This window comes from Agelaius tricolor, unplaced genomic scaffold, assembly GCF_023055355.1.
Source record: "Agelaius tricolor isolate 1412-34295 unplaced genomic scaffold, bAgeTri1.0.p SCAF_1, whole genome shotgun sequence".
NCBI lineage: Eukaryota > Metazoa > Chordata > Aves > Passeriformes > Icteridae > Agelaius > Agelaius tricolor.
In genome coordinates this window covers 23,893,594-23,915,799 of record NW_027269261.1, presented here as the reverse complement: position 1 = coordinate 23,915,799, position 22,206 = coordinate 23,893,594, and the positions used below count along the sequence as shown (strand labels likewise).

The window sequence follows — 22,206 nt, the reverse complement described above, 5'->3', positions numbered from 1 at the left end:
GAGAACTTTTGATGGTAAAAGAAGAAGACTGCAGTAAGGAATAAAACAGACAAAGACCAGGTGGAACTGTTCTGCTGCTTCTCACAAACCACTGTCTCCCAATCAGCCAGAGAACAGCTGAGTTTGTAAGAAATAATGAGAAGAGTAGGTCGAACTACTGGCCAACTCAATGAAGAACTGCTATGTCATACAAAATTATCTTCAGGGAACAGTACAGTCAGACTCTACTTAATGAACTGAATCTCAAAGCAGCATTCAGTGTATCAATTTGCAAAATAATCAACATTTATTATGCCAAGGTAGAATTTGTCAAGTTTGAGGGAGTTCATATACTCGACAAAAAACCTACAATGATTCCTTATTTGTTTACTCACTACCTCCCCTCACCCCAGTGGAGAAGAGAATTAGGAAAAAAAGTAAACCTTGTAGGTTGAAAAGAACAGTTTAAAAACAGAAACAAAATAAAATAAAGTTGCAATGAAAAAGAGCAAAAGAGGGAATTAAACTCAGAAGAAACAAGTGATGCCCAATGCAATTGCTCAGCACCCTCTGAACAATGCCCACCCCATTCCCAAGCAGCAACAACCAGCTCACAGGCAATTAATTCCTACATTTACACCCAGAACACCATGGGATGTTCCACAGAATGGGATACTCCTCTGGCAGTTTGGGGCAGCTGTCCTGTGGGTGTCACTGGCACAGCATGGGGCACTGGAGAGGCTGTGACTTGCAGAGTAAGCACTGCCCAGCAACTTAAACACTGGTGTATTAATCAACATTATTCACAGCCCAAATCCAAAACACAGCACTGTACCACCTACTAAGAAGAAAATTAGCTCTATCCCAGAAAAAAACAGGATAGACAGGGAAACATATAAATAGAAGTGTTCTCTACCTGTATACTCTGCTGAACTGATGATGATCCTATCACTTTTTCTTGTGGCTGTGTTGTTCCTAAAGATTGTTGTATGATTTTTCCTCCAGGGTCCTGTCCTATAAAAAAAAAGTTTAAAAGATTCTTGTCATCCTAAGCAAGAGGGGAATAATTTTGTATCCCTATCCTGATAATTTCACTTGAGTTTTTAGGAAAGCTATATCTTACGCTTAAAAGCATTAGTGCAACTGTCCTGTGGAGAAACCAGCCCATAAAAATTAAACAGGACTGATATTTTGCCTGAAAAACTATAGAAATCCTCAGATATAAATCACATCACACCATGGTACTGCAACATAAGAAGAAATTCAAGTGCTGCAAGTTTAGTGTCCCAACAATTTGCCTAAAATCAATCATACAATAAATTTTATCAAACTTTTCAATACCAATCCTCCCTCAAAGTGAATTACCCAAATTTTTCTAAAGCTCCTGGAAGTACTCTTCCAGGACAGCAAGCGTATTTCTTCCCCTAGATTTTTTTTAGATAGGCAGACTTCCTCCAATTGCCTTGCTTCATAATCCAAACAGCATCTTATCAGTCATGCTACCTTAGAACCAAAACAAGTAAGAATTTATTAGGTTTCTTTTCTCCAAAGACACCCAGCATACTGTGCACACTGTGTACAGAATTGCCTGGACAGCTTATACATAACAGTACACAAGGGGGAAAAAAACCAAGGTAGAGTATAGGACCTTATTCAAAAGGTTACTTATGTACAAAGAGAACAGGAAGGTTACTGCATTTTTCTGCTTGCCTTGAATGTACTGGTTTTGTTCTTTCAGTAGCATGGTGCTGCTTGAAAAGCTGCTGTTTTGCCATGAACAATGCACGAACTATTCTAACTGAAAGGGACGCATTCAAGAACAAAGTGAGTGATGACAGCCTGCACATAACCTTGTAATACCGATTTCTCTCCCCTCTCTAACTGAAGCAGCCACCACATTCAACATTCTAGAACTTTCATGGAATTTTAGCAGATGTCTATTTTGGAAAGTAAGTATTTCTATTTTCCTAAGCTGAAAAAAAAAGAAAAATGAAAGAAGGTATAATTTTGGTGAGAGAAATAATTGCTAATTGTAAATATTCAACTGTTCTCTCTAGAAAATGAAGTGCCACAGTTGACAAAAATTAAAGCATACATTTAATACTGAAAAAATATAGTTTCAATTCTTCTAAAAATGAAACTCCAACAACCTTTAGAACCCTATGAGCATGATGCATCTATCTAAGTGTGACACATTGAAGTAGAACGAATCTCTGTTGCTGCAGAAAATTAAGAAAATTATGTTAAAAAGACCTTAGTTGACCTGATAGTGTGTTGCTCAGAAGATTTGTTAGCTGAGGCTGTCTCAAATTGTCCTGTGTCTTCGATGCAGAAACTGGTGATGTCTGGTTCACAGCCTTTTTCTGTGGCACATACATAAAATAAAGAACAAATTTTTTAAAAATCACAGTGAAATATTTACTGAAAGCTTTAAGAAAAGCAAGGTAAAGGCACCTAAATTTCACCTCCATGTATACTTTTTTAACTTCAAACTCATCAGTGGTGAAATTTCACATATCTCAATCCCTCCAAGTTCAAGAATTTTATAAAGTAAATCAGAGGGGAACAGAAATTACACTAACAGCACAAATATATACCAGTTGTATTCTAGAAGACCACTCATTTTCCACTACAAGTGGCCCTCAGAAAACACAGCTTCTCAGAGTTCCAAAACTGCAAGATGATGAAGTTGCTTTCCCAACAAAAAAAAAAAAAAAACGCACAGTGGAACAAACCCTCCACTGCTTAGCAACTGAATGATACATGGTTTAGTATAAAGTACAATGTTTAAAATGCAAGTACAAACAAACTAAAAAGATTCTGGCAAATAGTGGCATTTGTTCTCAGTAAGTGCCCATTTACAGCTCTGAAATTCCAGCACAAGAACAAAAAGATCTTTTAGAGCAATAAGAAATAATCTGCTTTTATAACTGCTGAAACTGACTGACCCAGCACGTGACCTGCAAATAGGAAGATGTAGACACATGAAGAGAAAGTCGGACAGGCCTCAAATTACTCATCTGCAAGCAAAATGTTACAATCTGCACCAGAAGTCTTGGCAAAGATTACAAATGTGTTTCTGCAACATGTTCATACTGATTTTTTAAATGCACATTATTTTCTAAGACATTATTATTTCACTGCAGATTTTGGGTTTGGTTAAAAAAAAAATCCATCAGGCCTTTGGAAAAAGAAAGATCTAAGTAAAAGAAGAGAAAAGAGAAAGATCTAATTAGTGCAAATGCATTCTGAGAGTGTTTCAAAATGACAAAAAATGATGACAAAAAAAAATTTTAAAATGACAGAAATTGAATAGCTTGTTGTTAACTGTGTGAAAAGTCACTGAGTTAAAATTGGCAATTCACTTTGTAACTTTATGAACTTTTTTCTTTTAAACTTTTGACTGTTTCTAAGTTCGCTTATGAAAACAGAAAAATTTGAGTTGAATATATACTGCAAGTGTATCTACTGGACAAAATAGACAACATCACACCTTAAAAGTGAATTCCAAATTTTTTTTCAAGTACTAGCTTGACTTCTTAGAGGATTATTTTTAATGTTATGCTTTTACAAACTGCTTTAAAAGGTATTTATTTTTAAGGATTCTAAGAAGCATTTTTTGTCTTTGCATCAAATTTGAAAGCTTCTAACTGCTCCAGACACACATTAACGGAAGTGCCAATGTGATAAACAACAAAAGAAAGCCCAAGAAGGCTTTTCATCTCTAATTTCTTTAAGTCAAACCTTGAAAATGCATAAGTTTTAGTGAGGTCAAAAGATTTTTAAGTGCTAAGAATGAACTTGAGCCTTTACATCTAGCCTACGGTAAGGTTTACAGGAGAGCTTGCAATTGTATAAACTTACAATGCCCACTCCTTTAAACAGGAGCAGACATAAATTAATGCTAAGCACTTCTGAAAATAATACTATAAATCACCAACAAAATCTTTGGGATTAATCGAAGTGTCAGAGTTGTTCACTGAGTGACAGATTTAGAAAATACCATGTGACATGACAACTCTGGGTTACAGTAACTGTCAGCAGTTCCACAGTATTTGTAACAATACAAACCAGCAAATTAACATTCTGTGTATTAGCCAATTTTAGCACAGCTTAGAAGCCTTTCTTTGGCCTACATTCTCAAGCAGCTTCCATACCTGACCAAAGGCAAACTGTTGTTGTGTTACTCCCACAGACGTGTGACTAAAGGTGCTGACAGACTTGGAGGAGGATGCTGGAAGACGATGCGATGCACTGACGGCAACTTGAGCTCTGTTCTGGCCCAGCTGATCTCCTGTGAAGTTCCCTCCCGATGCGACAGACTGAACGGATGCTCCCAGGCTGGGGTGCACTGAACCAGAAGAACTTGCAGCAGCAAATCGACCAGAAGCTGACATATTTGAGGCTGTGGACTGCCCAGGTGACATGGTGGTAAAACTAGATCTGCCTTGGGAAACATTAGCTTGGCTGGGTGACAAATGCAACACCGTTGGTGACGCCTGCTGCAGTGGCACCTGTCCACCAACAATTTGTGAAGTTCCATGATTTACTATAACTTGGTTTCCAGGAGCTGTGAATGTCTGGCCTGAAACAAGCTGAACAGCTGTGTTCTGATTATTCAGCATCTGTCCTGAATACGATTGGTTGGCTCTTAGCATGTTTGTGGAGTTCCTGTTGAGCATTACGTGCTCAGCAGACACTTGGCCAGGAACCAGCTGGGAAGGCTGAGTCTGAAGAAGTTGTCCATTTATGGCCTGGACATGATGAACTGAATTAGAATTAACAGACAAACTTGTAGGTATGAGAAACTGGTTTTGAGGTGCGTGAGGCTGTCCCATAGGAGAATGGATAACAATACTACCTCCAGCATTGCTAACTGTCTGAGGTGTAACTGATTTTCTTGTATTTTGTTGTTGATTAACAATATTAACAGACATATGAGGACCAACTACTGAACTTTGAGGTGAGTTTGCAGAAGCAAATGGAATCCCTTGCTGTACATGATGTTGCTGTATTCCCAAGTTATTCACATTGTAAGCAGTCTGCTGACCCATCTGAATAGGCTTTGGTTGGATATTAATAGGAACTTTGTTAGAGTTTGGTGCCAAACCCCTTTGAATGATGATATTATGGACAGGCAATGAAGTCTGAAAATTTGTGCTGTTAAATGGAACAGTTACAGGTTGTGCTACGGGACTTGAATTTGAGTTACTGAACAGCGAGTTCCCATTTGGAGTTTGTCTATGAACCAAGAGGCCACTGCTCATGTTCGCAGGTGTTTGCTGACCATTGCCTTTCAGTATTATCTGAGATCCATCGAGGTTATTGATGGTCATCATGGAAGGTTGATTACTAAATGAACCAATCAGCTGTATCTGCCCAGAACCACTAATCTGGCTGCTATTAGACAAGTGCTGGCCAGGAACACTAATTCCGACGTGTTGCATAAAGCCATGTTGCACACCAACTGTATTGCTTGCAAAAGATGCTCCAACAGGTTGCTGTACCACTTGAGTAACTCCTATAGGTTGCAACGTCTGACCTGAGTAATTAGAAACATTAGAAGCCTGAGTAAAGGATGCTGATGAAGAAGGATGAAGCTGAGCTTGTGCAAACTGTTGGCTAGAACCTACACTGGCATCCAAATATGCCTCTTCTGCCAAAGTCTGTTCAGTAATATTGGCCTCCTGCAAGGATTTCTGAAGAATATCAAAAGGCTGATCCTCAGTAAGATCAGGTAAAGGAGAAGACACAAGTTCATCTTCAAGAAACTGAAGGCTACTGGACAGCTGCAGTCCATCACTAGGCCCCTCTCCAAGCTGACCACTTACACCTTTTACAGACGACTTAGGATCAGTGTTCTGAAATGCAAAACAAGAAGTAAATCACTTTCAGAAACTCCAGTATCTGCTTTGTTTCCTCATTAGTTATTTTTCCATGCAAGCAAACTTTCTACACAGAATTAAACTCTTCCCATAGCATGTGCAGGATGATATTGACCCCATACAGTGAGCCAGCACAAACACGTCACAGATACCACACTCACACCCTCAGACTGCTGGAGAGGCTTCTCTCCTTTTCCTTCTCAAATCTCTCAATACACAGCACTTAGCTCTGCAGCTGCACTGTTTCAAGAGGACATGAAACGCTAAGTGCCATTTTCCCTTCCTCAAGCTGAGCACTCTACTGACAAAAGGATAAAAGAAATGAGGAGGGAAAACACCTCCACTCTGATTCAGTTTGGGGCAAGGCTTCAGTAGCAACAGTAGAAGCAGAGAAAAGGCAGAAGAAAGCTTTTCTTCCACCAACTTCTATCAAATAAGATTCGCCTCCAAAATCCTACCAGCATTTCCATAATCACTTACAGTAAACTACTGACCATTTCATATAGTTAAGGCATTATGCTAACTTCATGTTTAAAAAAATTTTAGAAACAAGGGAGTAAGAAAAAAAAAGTGTTACAGACTGTGGTTTATGCTCATAAAAAGAATACTGAGAACTATAAGTATTGGAACTACCACAAATATTAAGTGGTACCTTTAACAAAAAAATCTGTCAAATCCAAATCCATTAAGGCCATGATAAGGAAAATCAAAACGTATTTACTCTGGCCTACTGTCAAGATTTTCCTAAAACAAAGTTCTGTCCAGAAACTCTAGAAAACACAAGCATCATGTTTCTGCAGATAGAATGACAAATTTAAATGCATAATAATACTCATGATAGTTTTAAGTTAGGCAAAGTACACCTTCTAAATTGCATGATCACATCTCAGCTATTCAGAAGCAACAACCAGTTTCTTTTTAGGTCAAGATAAATGGAAACTGTGGGTGTGCAATTATCAGTCACACTCATACTCTGAGCCTTCACTCCTTGAAGGTCATAGACGCTTGTTTTCACCTCATGCAAACAGTGTGAAGATCCTGCAAGCCGTAATTATCACATGCAATGATGTCCCCACCCTAACTTCAGTTCCCCAAGCATACTTATTCAGAATTGTACCCTAATCTGTAGTTCTGTACCCAATCTGTATTTTCTGAAACTTCAGTCATGTTTTAAAATATTAAAAGATTTTTCTTAAGATTAGATAAAATATTTTCAAGTTATAACTATTAAACTACAGCAAACTTTTAACATTTATGCTAATAGAGGAATTAAACCACTGTTTAAATGTCTCAGTGTCTGAACCTCAGGAACACCTAAAGCTACAAATCAGGTTCTCCACTGTACCTAGCTACCACTGGGCAGAGTAAAAAGTAATCACTAATTAGGCCATAATTAGGACTCTTAATGTCAGGTTCAGAGGGATTCCCTATTGCATCTCTAAGTTGTCCCCAAGTAAATGACCCAACTTTTACAACTGTGTAACCTAAACAGTCCCAGTAATGCTATTCCAGTTAGTACAAACAATACAACTATTAAAACTACCAATAATAACACTAATAATATGATTAATAGCTTAAAACTCTCCCACTGGAACAGAGAATCCCAAGTTTCATTCCCTGCTCCCAGGACTATTTAACATTAGAAAATAATTTTATATGCAAACACTGTAACCTTCCAAGTTAACATCTGAATCATTACTGTCCAGATTGAGAAGAGCCATGCAGAATGCCATGCTAATTTCAAGAAGAAACCAAAGCCTCTGCAGCTTCATGAATCTGCTTCCCAAGAAGAAGAGTCTTATTCTCACTGGCTCCATGAATATTCTGCTCTCTTATGCTGTCCTATTTTACTGTAACAGGAGAATGGAAGCAGCCACCCAGTACAAGCCAGGTAACAGAGCAATGGCTGGGGAAGCCTGGGGAAGCCTCTCATGACAACAGCCAGAGGAAACCAACCTGGAATCAGCAGAGGTGGTACAGACTCAACTCAGGGAAGGCTGGGATGGGGCATGGGGGCCAGTGTAAAGGAGTGGGAAGAGTGCTTTCTTTTCCTTCAGTCAGCAGGAACTTCATCTTGCTTGTGTTAGGTGTTGGCTGAGCATGCTTACCAGCTGAGGCACTTGAACCCTTGACACTGAATTTGTAAACTCTGCCACTGAAAGGCTGAGATAGGCAGCAAGATCTATCTCAATCCTAATTTATGGTAGCAATTCTGAATATATACAAAGACAGAACTTTCAGTATCTGCAAAAACTTTAATGGCAAAAGCCTCAGAAGCGTTTAACTTTTCAGGTATCCCATTTTATAAGCAGGGACTATGAAACTATCTGTTTATGGTAACACTTGTTCCTTCCCAATGAACTGTAAGTATCTGTATTTGAAATCAAGTCATTCTTCACCTATGTCAGCACAGGGCTCTCACAGGAGGGAGGAGGGAAGAGAAGATGGAATTGGTGGTCCTTGTGAGACATAAAAGGACAAGGACAGACATGTTGAGCATTAAACTGTAGTATGTCATCCAAGGAACATGTACTAGGAATCCCTGCTCCTCTGATCACCTGCCTTCTAGATTACTTACCCCAAATTTCACACACCAGAAAGCTCTTAGCTTTCACCAAGTATTTTATTTCTTCCAGCTGCTACTCCCACCTTGTCCAGAATCTCCCACTGCCCCTCAAAATTACTCAAGGAAATTCACTTTCTGAAAATACACCTGAAACACCTGACTCCTGTGCCTACCTGGTCATGCATCAGAAGGATGCCTACAAAGAACACCTAGAAAGTCTAGGCTATGACAAATGCATGTCATGTCACCCTTTTTCCCCCAAACCTGTTTTTGTCTTAGGATAACTCCTCAAACCCCACCTCTGCCAGTGCTGCATACAGACAGTCTGCAAACGGCCACAGCCTGGTACCAAGTCAAAGCCACGGTTCCCCATCAGCTGAAAATTGGGCATGCCCTCTTACTCTTGGTACCCTACTCCCTCACCATTATCTCAACCAGCTTGTCTTACACTACTGTGCCTACAGGAAAGTGACTAGTTCTCCACACACAGATTAATAGTTTTCAGAATTTCTGCATGCCAATTATTTAAGTCTACAAGTGTATCCATGTATCTATTATGAATATGAGGCAAACAGATAAGGTAACAGTACAACAGAAAGAGGAATTACCAAGAAAATCCTATTCTATGTATTCAAATAACTTAATTGTGGGATTAACAATTTGGTTGTTTTAAAAAACACACAAATGAAACCAAAGAAATGTGGATCTGAAGGGAATCTCTTAAGTCCTCCAGTCCAATGTTCGATCAAAGCATGACTCACACCCACACTAGAGCCTTGAATTTATCACCAAGTATTAGGATTCCACAACCTCATTGTGTGAAACGTGGTCCAGGGCTGCACAACACTCCTGGCAAGAAGGAACACTGAAGACTTCTTGCAACACCTAATGAATTTAAAGCAACTTCCCTAACACGGAAGTTACAGGAAGGACGCATCCAAAATTACCTCCTGAGTCTAAAAAAAAATTACAAAAAGCAAAAAAAAACCAAAAACCAACTCACTCATTAATTTAAAAAAAAAACTGTCAGCTCAGAATCTGCATAAACTAAGAAACAAAAGGGATTCTAACATGCACAGAGAGCATATGAATGACTAACTTTCAAGGTCTATCTTTGAGCACTACTACTCCTACAGTCACTAAAGCCACAAATGCAGTTTACTGAAAAATTACACTAGAGACCATTTTCACTGCTCAGCAAGCTGCTTTACATATTTACAAAACACATCCCAACAGTGCAGTATTTTTCAATTAATTCCCCACTGAAATGCTTAAAATACTAACGGCACAAGATAGGTTCTATGTTAGTATTCAGAGCTTTCACATGAAAAAGCTGAAACCCACATCTACTTCATTCAGTTTTATGAAGCCAAGTAAAGCCATACAGAAGCATGCAATCTCAATACTAATGTAATTTATCTCCGGACCACTTACATTGGAGTTGGCGAAAATTGAATTTGAGTTGGCTACAGAATATTCTGCATTAGTCAAGTCTTCATTGCTCTGGTAAAAGACAAAAATAATGTTTAGAACTAATACAGTCAATTAAGTTTATCTATGTCTAATACACAGCAATGTACTTACAGATTTACTACTAGGTCCATGTAGAAAATAATTCAGCGCTTGTGGGTCCCTGAAGGGGGAAAAAGAATAAAGACATTAACACTTTTTGGAAGTCCTTTTTACTAATAAGGCTAATTTAATTAAGCCACATACTGTACTCATGTAAATCAGGTTTCTAATAAAAACACATCTTTCATTGAATACAATGCAAAGCTGAAAGTTTGTGTCATCTGGGGCTCTGTGTTTCTGCATCAGCACAACTTCCAGATGCTGATCATATCTGCTGCCATTGCAACAAGGCATTTCAAGCAAATAAACTATGTGGATCACAAAATGTTAGCTGTACTCTACTCTATTTCCCTTTATGAGGGTGATACTCATATTCTCTTGAAAAATATGGTATTTTATGACAGCATACAGTACAAAACCTAAGGAATATACTACCACCAAACAACATGAGAACTAAAACAGGTACCACCTCTTCTACAGCTAAACTGCAATGCCTTGTTTAGCTAGCACCTAATAGGGTATTTACAAACCTGATTCTTTGATGGGTTCTCTGTCACTTTTGAAACAAGTTAATAAAAATTTATGATTGCCAGAGTAACAGTTCCCGCATGAAGAAGAAGTGGCACCTTTTCCAAGTGAAACCAACCATAGAAATAATTGACTAAATATTATGAATTTCAGTGTATTTAATTAACTTAGCACTAGCACTAAATAAAAATCATAATAAAAATGTAGTCGGATAGAATGAGTGTCAAAAATTCAAACAAATACAAATTACATTAATTTAGCTGTATGTATAGACCAAGTAAAAAGAATAAAAGGCTGTGTTACATAGGATTATTATAATGCAACAATTTTACAGCATTTCCCTTAGCATGAGGAGTAAATTGACATGGGATTCTTTGATTTTTAAAACATGTTTATTGATTAACAAGTAATAATAAAACATTTTTTAGAAGCAGGAGATTATCATGTAGCAGTAACTAAAAATGTCTCCTTCTTGCTTGATGGTCCTAGAAAATAAAGATGCATAAAGTCAAAGATCTTTCAAGCTCACAACCCTCTTCTAAAAGGACAAACACAACTCTACTCCTTTTTTTTCCTTTAAAAAAAAATCCCTGTGTTCATGGGTTTACAAAAGACCTGACACTACTTGGCAGGGACGTTATTGTACTATTACGCTTACAATAGTGAATTGGTTACATATATTTTTAAAACAAATGTCATTTTCATAGTAGATTTCACAGAATTTCAAAAATTAAGGAGCACAGAACTCATGATCTCATATAGGGTCCTATTATGCTCAAGAATTTTATCAGTAAAATAACCAGGCCATTTAATACTAATCACCCTCACTGTCTTCCAATCGTGCAAAATGCAATTAAAAATTAAGAACACTTCATAACCTCAAATATTGTCTTTAGTAAGGAAGGAATTTTAAATGGCACTTACCAAATTACAGATCAGATTAAAAAAAAGTTTTCCGTTCTTCTAGATGCTTAAGACAATAATTGCTGCCAGCAGCAGCAAGAACACTGTAATTTTTCACACAAACACTTGTCTGTATAGAGAGCACTTCATTTTCTGGACCACCTGTGATCTTGTAGCAGGATCCTAATGATTCATGCTCATGACAGAGCACTTAATTGTCCCATGATCATCTTTATGTTCATGTTCCAAGCAGGAAGTGTTTCCACATGGCCACAATCAGAAACCTCGCACAACAGTTACTCCACAGAATGTAACTGAGCCTTCACTGGCAAAGCTTCTGCTACAGCATCCAGAGCAACCCTCAAACTACGGCAGCCACCCTGGGGCTGTTTTGGTCTTTCTGAAGTTACAGCTCTCACTGCTTTCACTGGAAGTTTTCAGGTGTGTGAGAAAGGTAAAAAGCCTAATTATTTCCTACACTTAGTAAAAAATTCTCGTATGAACTGGGAATGATCTTTTAGCAGCAGCTATGAGACTGATATCAATCTAATTTCTAGCAGAGTTTGAACAAAGTATTGGACATGAAAAGCTCAATCCTCTTCCTGTGTTTTATATGTATTTATAGCATATTATCTGTTCCTGAATACTGACACAAATGATAGCCAAAGGAAAGCAACTTGTCACATATACATTCCACACAAAACTTGTTCAAGCTTCAGCTATCCTAATTACTTTTGGAAATTGCCACATAGAATTATCTAACTCCATATAAATCTGTTATGGAAGTAAGGGGAGGGGGCCACAAAAAAAACCACCAACAACACACATGTCCATTCAAAGTCCCTGATTTTATTAAAATCAAGTATCTTCGACCAAAATGCTGGTAAATTCTTTGTTGTGAATAGGAAACAGTACAGAGAGCTATTCTTTTATTCTAGCATTTAGATGCAAATGTATATTACTAGTAGAAATAAAATATTTAAGTATTTTGAATTAAGAAAAAATAATTCAAAATAATAATTTTGAATTAAGGAAAAAAACTCTTCCCTTAAAATACAAGCCTAGTATTAAAAAAATATCTAGTTTCATTACTCAAAAAATTTGACATCTTTGGGGATTTGTTTAAAAAAATATTATTTGCTATGAAGTTTGTAGTAGCATCCCTAGTAACATGCATCAACACTGATCTGGTATTACCACTACCTGAGAAGAGAATCCATTCTCCATGAACACCCATTCCTTAGCCTCTCCTGAGGAGAATGTCAGCAAGTGGACTGTCAGCTAGCATCCATTGGGATTAAAGGCTTTGCACTCCACACATCTCCACGTGGAAGACATGAAGCATGTCTGCTCATTTCATTGCAAGTCACCTCATCTTTAGACAATACCAAGATAGAATCACCTTCTAAAAGATGATTTTGCAAAATTATGATTCCCAACTTTTCTGCAACAATTCTTGTGGAAAACTTACCCAATAAGATCAAGGAGACAGGATTCATCATCGTCATCATCCATGACAACTAGAATAAAGGAGAAGGCAGATATTTGATATGTATCACACAAAAGTTTGTTTTCAACAACAAAACCAATTTGGAATATCTCAGTATTTTTATTAAACAATTTAAGAAGCTGACAGTTATCTACTATTGACAAAGTTTTTAAGTAGACCTGCACCTTCTACAGATTTCTGCTGATTTATCTCAAAATCAAATTCAGTCACATGCAAAGATTTACAAAATCCCATGCAATGTTTTACCATCCAGGGAATTTTTAGAATTTTAAATCGGAGAAATAAAAATGATTAACCAAACTGATTAAAAAGAACTCCTAAGACTTAAAGTAGTAAAAATATCAACACTGAATGCAATCTAAGAGTCCAATTAAAATGCTTCTATAGGAATTTATTCCCAGCTAATCCCAGAGAGGGAATAACTAAATACTACAGAGTCTACAAAGACTGTTACAAATTAGTGGCTGTAGTCACTAATTTGAGCAGCCAAAAAGGTAAACAAACTTAGGTCCATGTCACAAGGACGCTGCTACAGTCTAGAATCAAAACTATAGCCAAAACATGACAAAGCATTAAGAGAAACACTGTTTTCTAACAGACCTTCCTTGGCAATAGCTAAGTGTCAGTGTGGCCACTTCTAGTTCCCCCTCAGCAATATTCAGGAGTGTATTTAAACTTGAGTTTAACAGTACAGAGTTCTGACAGTCCTTTTAACAATGGGTAGGGAGGGAATTTATGTGCACTGCCCAACCTGAGGGCAACAATCAAATGCAGAGCACTGTAAGCCTCACAGTGTCACAACCACCAACTCCTCACACACTGCCTACTCCATCAGGGACTGCTGCACCAAAAAGTCTCACACTCACTCTCCCCTCCAACTGCTCCTCCTTCAAAGCTTCTGTTTGCATATTCTGGGCTCTCCTATTCATCCCAGACTATCATCCCCCTTGCCCGTAACTGTGAGGATCCCATCTAATCCACCAGTTCAATTATCAACTGATGTTACTGTTTCCAAAATTTCTTGGTACCCTGGCTTCCTTTAAGTTATCCAATCTCATCTTTACCATATTTTCTACTCAGATTGCATTCCATGCTTGGTTTTTTTCTCGATTCCCCTTAAAAATTGTGCTGTCATACTGATCACTCAAATGTTATAACACAGTTTTGGCTTTAATTCATTCTGCTCTCTCTCTTATTTCTTGACAAATAGAAACTTACTGTCCCTGACCAGAGATCCACATGAATCATTCCTCATCCTGATCTCCATAATGATTAAAACACTGAAGGGACTGAAGCACCTGCTATACAAGAGACTGAGAGCACCAGTACTGTTCTGCCTGAGGAACGGAAAACCTTGGGGAAATCTTTATCTTGTATATAAATACCTGGTGAGAGAGTGTTAAAAATACTGAGCCAAATGTTTCTCAGTGATACCCAGGGAATGAACAAGAGGCAAAGGGCACAAATCAAAACACAATAAACCAAAAAGTTTATACAGACAAAAGAAAAAGCTTTCCTCTTTTAAAACTCTGAGGGTAGCCAAATACTGGCACAAGTTTTTCAGCAAGGTCTCCATCCTTGGAGATACCCAGGACACAGCTGGACCACAGCCTTGACCTGACTGCTCTGACCCTGAGCAGCCTGCTCTGGTTGAGTCTGCTCTGAGCAGGACAGCGGATAACGTGATCTCCAGATATTCATTCCCACCTTGGCTGTCTTGTGATTCTGTAACCTCTTTCCTGAAATTTTTCTATACTCTACTGGTTCTGAAAATAGCTTATATTGTAGACTAGCAGAGGGTACTGTGTCCTCTATACTGCAGAGCCTTATCTGGATTTTGTCTCTGTGCTTTAGCTTACAGTGATGGTGAAGCAGAAATGAAGCACATGTCAGTGTGAGGATCATTCAGTATCACCTCTCAGGGAAGACAGAAAAACAAAGCACAGCTACAGAGAACTACCTCAATGTTAACAAAAATCAGCATTCAGGAGTGATTATGCACATTAAGAAAAGCAATTTCTCCCATGATTCAGCAATCCAGCTGCTTACTCTTGCATAGAGCCACCAGCTTGAGCACTGATATTGCAAATCAATGCTAAGCAAATGGCATGACATAGTATGATGTCAGGAAATTTAAATATAAATGTGTATTACTAAGAATAAATTAATAAGCAATTAGCATTCTGTTTTAACTGTACTGATAGTACTACTTACAGAAAGCTGTTATTTCCTCTAACTGCTGAAAGCATACCCATGTCTCAAGAACAAGATTCCAAAGTCTCCTAGCTAACCAAAAGCAAAAATTTATACAAAGTCAAAATTATCCTTGTTTTCACACTGCAAATCTACTTTTGTATATTCCAACCCATGTGTCTGTGGAAATACTGACAGCATTACTTAAACATCATAAAATGTCTTTCCTTTACATAACCAAATATTCTCCATGATTTTATCATAATAAGGGTTCACTAATACCTGAAGTGATACCATAGAACTTTCTTCAATTAATACTCTGGAGGTATTAAAACAACTGACACAAATCAAGATAAATTTGTTAAATTCACTGAATTCTTCAAAATTTGCATAGAATGATCAGAAGGAAAATAAAATGCATGTAAATACTGGTGTGAGAAAATCCTAATAGCAATACATAATCTTCACCGTTACACCCACTTCTGAACATACACTTGGCTTTACGAGCTAAACGTGATACAAGAAAAATCTACCCAACATACTGCAAACTCCTGCGAGTTTACCCCAGATAACAAAGTTTTATTGCTCCACATGATGTCATATGGTATGGGACATCCCTTTGGTCAGCTGGGGTCTGATCTGCTGACTATTTCCCCTTCCAGCCTCTTTCACATCTCCAATCTCCCCACTGGTGGGGTGCTGTGAGAAGCTGAGAAGTCCCTGACTTGGTGCAAACACTGCTCAGCAACAACTAAAACATCAGGGTGTTATCAACTTTATTCTCATCCTAAATCCAAAACACAGCTACTAGAAAGAAAAGTAACTCTACCCCAGTCAAAACTAAGACAATATCCACCCTTTATTCTATACCAACCTCATCATGCCCAGATCCGACACTTTCCAATGCATCCCACATTATCACATCCACCTTTCCTGTCTTTTGCCATATATGCAGACATACAGGCCCATAATCTATGGGCCACCCCTCTAAGATGTCCACTGAGTTCATTTAGTCCAGGACTTTGGGCCCCATCTGTCATACCATTCCTTCAAAGTGAAAGAGATGGTAAATGCTGTTGGGATTATTACATGCTGAAGTCTGCTCCATCACTGCTGTGCTCGTCTGGTTCTACCATCGCTGCACTTTGCTCAGTTTCATCAGCACTCATTCTTCATTAATCTGAGCAACCCTGACAGCAATACCATTGGCATGGCATAAAGCAACCAGAGTAGTGATGAAATACAGTAGTATACAGCAATTAACATCCTCACTGGTTGTTCTAACCCAAAATCAAATACCCTTGAGTACATACAAGACTTCCTCATCCCTCTGCATTACCCACTAAGTGCACCCAGGTCCTTGAGCAAATCCAATCCCATGGATGGGTCTGTCTTTGCCCAAGACAGGAACAATCCAGATTGCCTTCCACAACACAATTTTCTCTGTGCACTAGAGGAACTTTATCCACTTCTACAGTATGTGAAAATTTTGATTGGGCAGGGCCAGCCCTTTTAGCAGATCCCCTATCCCAAAGTCTGTATGTCCCAGTACCCCTTGCTCTCAGAGTGGCCTTGAACAATCCTTTGTATTGTTGGATTTTCCCAGAGGCTGATGCATGATAGGGAAGAATATATATCCAACTTTTTCACCTAGGAGTCCATGTGGTTGCTATGGAAATGAGTCCTGTATGTCCTGTGGCTTCCATGTGCCAAATCCACAGTCCAATAAACCTGGTAGTCAAATCTGGTAGTCCCCTTCCTTCACCCAGCTGGAGGCAGGGCCCCTCTATTCCTGGTCACAGTATTTATTATTACAAACACAAATCAGCCCCCACACTGGCGGGGTAGTATGAGAAGTTGAAAAGGCCTTGGCTTGGTGCAAGCACTGCTTTGCAACAACTAAAACATCAGTGTGTTATTCTCATCCTAAAGCCAAAACACAGCACTGTTCTGGCCACTAGGAAGAAAATCAACTCTGTTCCAGCCAAAACCAGGACACTGCAGGTTTAAATCTTTTTAACTAATGCCTATTTTCAACAAGGATTACCAAACGATTAGTGCCCTGTTAATTTCAGGAGAGCAACAGAGGCAGCAGCAAGCAATCTGACAGAGTACTTGCACACCCAAAAACAAATTCACCCAAAAGTCTAGTTTGAAAAGAGGAATTTGAGCAACATGTGACCTTGACACAGATGATCATTTAAAAGTGTGTTAACAAAAGCAAGGCTGTCCTGAGGAATTTTCCTAAAATCTTTCGTATGGCACAAACAAAAGAAAAGTTTGTCACTTTTCTTGCCAACTATCTTTTCTAGTTTTGTGTCCTCCTCACTGTTTGTTAACATACAGTGGGCCACAGCAACGAGTGATGTATGAAATGGGTATAAACCATATTAAGCCATGAGAGTTTGAAAATAAAACCTGTCACAATGAGTGAAGTAAAGAGTTATGAAGCCTAAACCACTGGTCTTCAAAGCAGGATGTGTGCAAGAAAATCCAGTGGGGTGCAAGAAGAAAATATTAAAACTTCACTAGTATATGAAGTTTTAATATACATACATATACTTGTGTATGCAAAATAATATAAATATATTGGGGATGCATGCTCAAAAATCTTACCAAGAGGAGTGTGCAATCAAAAACATTTGGAGACCATTGACCTACAGCCTTAAACATTGATTCACTTCTAGATTTGGACCAGTCTTTGGAGACCTCAGCCAGTGGAAGCTCTAGGTGAGGCTTGGCTGGGCCATTGGGACCCATGAATGCATCCAGGGCTCTGCCAAGAGCCCACACTAGAGACACCTGGGGAAAATACACTTTGGGAAGAGTCACACAAACTGCTGGAGCACTGTTACAATGTAGCCTAGCAAATATCTAATTATCAATACTGGTCTACAGTGTCTTAAAAAAAAAAAAAAAGCCACAAAAATAATCGGCTTATAAGTAGGCCAAATTCAGCTCTGCTGGCGCATCCAACTAATTTACAAAGGGCAATCCTCACTAATTAGTCACAACCCAGCACAGATATTCCCTGTAGCTTATTAGCAAAGCCCCTACCATTTTATTTCTTATTTCTGCTACCACAATGGTGAATACAGGATATATTTCAACTTGGATAACATGTACTTGTGCAAGAAGCCCTGCCTATCCCGTCTGGGAAATAGCCAGAGTGCCCTTTATCACACGTTCCCGAACGGAACATAAGAGAAGTTGAAAGTAATAAAACTGACAAGGAAATCCCTGCTGTGCAAGCCAATCCTCTGGGAGACTCATTACTTGGCCTTAAAGCCTCTGCCTTCATTTCAACACTCTGACCTACTACAGAGCAAAGAGCAATAGAAGACGAATAGAGCAGTCCTGCCCTCCTCTCATCCACTTTCCCTGGGTCAGCTCAAGGCTTTGAAGAGTCATCTGGAACAAAAACTGATCTGATAAAATACATTGATCTGTTTCAACTTAGGATGAGCTTCTTGATTGGTTCTGGCTTGCCACAGGGCTGCAGCAGCACCAGTGCCAGCACAAGAGAGGGAATGAGGTAGGTGGATAGTTAAACACAGGGAAGGCAGCCGTGCTTCAGTCAGCTTAAAGCACATGGGGGCTGTAGCACACATGCGAATACACACATCACCACAGCGCAGGCAGCGGGCCAGGGGAGCGATCATTCCCTTTCTACCAGCACTCGTGAGCTCCCAGCCGAAATCTGTTGGGCTTTTACACACAGACACTGCTCTTAAGGATACAAAACAACCTGAAGGAGTCCAACAGAGGGCAAGTAAAATCATGTGCTCACAGGAAGGAACTGCTTTTCTTAGGCCTGGACAGCAGAAGGCAAACCCAGGTGCTACCTGCAGCCTGCTAAAAGAGGGACAAAGATGAGCCAAGCAGGTCGCCTCTCGTCAGCACACAGCAAGACACAAAGCAAGAGCCAAAACATCTAACACAAAAAATCCCAACCAGATGCAAGGAAAAACATTCACAAACAAGAATCTTCAAGCAAGGGGTTGGAATCATCCTCTTTGGAAATTTTCAAAACACAAATGGCCCTGACCAACCTGTTCTAACTATGAAGCATGTTCTGCTTACAGAAGGGGGCAGGGCCAGGTGGTCCTTACCACCCTAAATTTTAACCAACGTGCTACACAATCCACAGTATCATGTAACACATGCAGGGCCTATAACCTGCAGTGCCATTAAAATCAGATTTGACCAAAAGCAGTCCAACTATTCACACACACTTCAGATACTATCCATATTCTAAGAGCTGCAAACACTGGATTTTAAATTTACTTAAGTTATATTCCAGCTTGCAACAAGAGAATTATTCTTCTTTCTCAAAGTCACTTATAATTTCATACAGCCTTAACAGATCATTTCAGATACAAAGCAATAAACCTATTTTCACTTTCTGTAAAAAGCACAAGCTAATCTAGAACAACAATTTCCAAAAAGTGTGATATAATCAACATCAAAATATGGTAAGTCACACATAAATAAATCTATCTGCAAAACTGTTGGTAAAATCTAGTTTTGTGCAAATACATGAGATCCATTCCTGATTGGCAGCATGACTCCTGAGAGTGAACACTGACCTTTGGAAATCGATGCTTTAGAGCAAGGTAATGACTGCTGTAGCTAAACCTTTATAATGGGAGATAATCAAACTTGCACACAGTAACATCCCCAGCACCTGAAGCAATTACTGTTGGAGTTATGACGTACACCCAGTGATCCTCACAACTTCAGTATGCCTTTGTACACATCCTGTCAGCAGGAATTCTGACAAGATCTCTCTCATGCTTTTTAATGAACCTGTCCTATAAAATCTTCTAAATTGTTCTGTTGCTCTATCATTTTCCATTCAGAATTTTAATCTACAATCCCAACACAAGTATGGAATATCTGAAGTGCATTGCCACTGGAAAAACAATCACCACAAAACAAAACCAGAACAAATCAGTTACTGCAACAGTCACTGCAGAGAATGGTACTGCTGTGAACTGAGCGTGCTACATCAAATTCGTGGCATTTTCATCCCTCACAACCTTTCTGAGCACGGAGTAAGATAACTCTATTTAACCCAATCCATCCCTTGCTAAATTACATAAAAGGATTGCAGCAGCATTAAGTGACTCCACACTGACTGCAGAGATCAAACACCCAGAACTGAAGTCCTTACCTCACACAAAATTCCACCAAAACTCTCATTAATTTCCACAGTGCTAATATTTTGCTCTGTGTGCTTTGAACTAGGGGGGGAAACCCCAAGCTGTTTCATCATCCCCTGGGTAACATATTGTCCTAGTGTGCACTTCTGATTGCTAAGGTGCTGTAACCACTGCCTGCCTTACCCTGTCAGTTCTCTCTCAGGTTCCTATCCAACAGGCAGCCTCGGATTCAGTGAAGGAAACTCCTAGACAGGAACAACCAGACCTCATTTGCATTCTCTGCAACACAGAAGTGTAAGAAAAGAGTGTAAACTCAAACCCTTATTATCATACAGTTTATTCTAAAATTTAAAGTCAATACTACTTTTGAGCAATCTAGTATCTTGCAAAGTGCATTTCAGACTCTTGTAAGTAACCAAGACTCTATCTTATTATCAACTTAAGAGCTGCTTACCACGTCAAGCCCTGTGTTTTCAAGAAACTGATTTTTACATGGATGGAATACAAAAATTTATATTAAGAGGCATTTCCACTCCCCCCTCCCATTACTGTAAAAAAATTATATGCTGCAGAACAATGACAAGTACTCAATGGAAAAGAGGTAAATATTGAAAAATTAATTGCAAATTAAAACCTCACTCGGAAGTTGTAATTATCCAAAAATGGTCATTTCAAGACAACAGGAGTAAGGAAAAATAATCATTTTAAAATGCACTTTGTGAAACACAAAGACTTACTATTCACTCATAAACTAACTATGCTATACTTATATCCTACAATACGGAATTACTCCTTATGAATATTTTCTTCTCCAGAGTAATCAAAAGTTACTACACTGTTGCAAAATCTACCAGGAACTGTGCTCTAAAATACAGCTAAAAAACTAAGAAATTTGGACTTCTAATCTAGTAACACAGTGCATTATGCAAGCATTACCTTCTTAATATTCAAAAATAAGTTTTCATTCCAAGAATCTAAATCTGAATGGTACTTCTAAGATAAATTTGCAGTGCTTGAAATTAGCTGTAAAACTGAATTAAATCATCAATATTTCAGACATCTGTATGCCACAAAGTATGAGAAGAAATTGGTAATTTTAAATATTCAAAAGAATGATTAAAAACCTCTCTAAGAAAAACTACTCTAAAAAATAGAAATCATTCAGGAATCAGAAAAACAGCAACAGGAAAAAAACCACAAAAGTGCTTCCTCTCAGGAATTGCTAGGTGCAACATTATGCCTCTTCATGGTTTTTAAGATCTGGCAGATGAACACCCAAGAGCACAGGATGCTCACACATCCAGCTCCACACACAGAAGGGTAAATAAAAACCACAGACAACCTACAATAGGCTGTTTATCCAACACCTACATTTCCCTTTAGTAGGCCCTTAAAAAAATACTGATTTGATTTGCCAAATGCAGTAACTTACCAAACTTCCAAAAACTACAGCGATATTTTAGTATGTTAGGGGGGAAAAAGGAAATGTGCAGTTCAATTAACAGTATGTATGATAGTAATGGCTAATCCAGCTACAGTCAACACACCAGGTACACAAGTGAACACCCTGTGTGGCTGTCTACAGTCAGCTTCCCTGAGATACACATGTTCAGCACAGAATTTCTGATTTATTCAATACAATTTTTTTTCTACTGCATCCACAGCTGTTCTTGGCAATATCAAAATCTTAACAAGACTTGTATCAGGAAACAGATTTTTTAAACCACATAGAGAAAATCCAGAGTAACCTCAGTCTGAAGGTCAGGACACTTCCTTATCCCATGGGATCTCCCCGGCTAAAGGCTGGGCTCAGACCTTTCCTCCAGCAGTGACTATGCTCATCACTATGCTATGGCCTGTTTTGGGCTCTGTCCTCCAAGCTGCTCCACCACATACCCAATTCCT

General features: G+C 38.7%; 1 protein-coding gene across 13 annotated transcripts in view; it reads right to left on the bottom strand.

The window, feature by feature from the left end:
* Positions 1-22,206, bottom strand: part of BICRAL (BICRA like chromatin remodeling complex associated protein) — a 69,245-nt gene that overhangs the window by 31,362 nt on the left and 15,677 nt on the right. For 11 of the 13 annotated variants that reach the window (XR_011679175.1, XR_011679177.1, XR_011679193.1 and 8 more), the window contains 6 exons: positions 12,905-12,953; positions 10,015-10,063; positions 9,865-9,933; positions 4,137-5,840; positions 2,243-2,342; positions 896-993 (listed from right to left, as the gene is read on the bottom strand). Coding sequence is in view for 7 of the 13 variants with exons in the window: in XM_071426943.1 (XP_071283044.1) it covers positions 896-993; positions 2,243-2,342; positions 4,137-5,840; positions 9,865-9,933; positions 10,015-10,063; positions 12,905-12,948 (2,064 nt within the window). In the remaining 6 variants the exon portion in view is untranslated. Of the gene's footprint in view, positions 1-895; positions 994-2,242; positions 2,343-4,136; positions 5,841-9,864; positions 9,934-10,014; positions 10,064-12,904; positions 12,954-20,484; positions 20,581-22,206 lie in introns of those variants that run through there. The other 2 variants (XM_071426924.1, XM_071426933.1) reach the window with 1 other exon arrangement.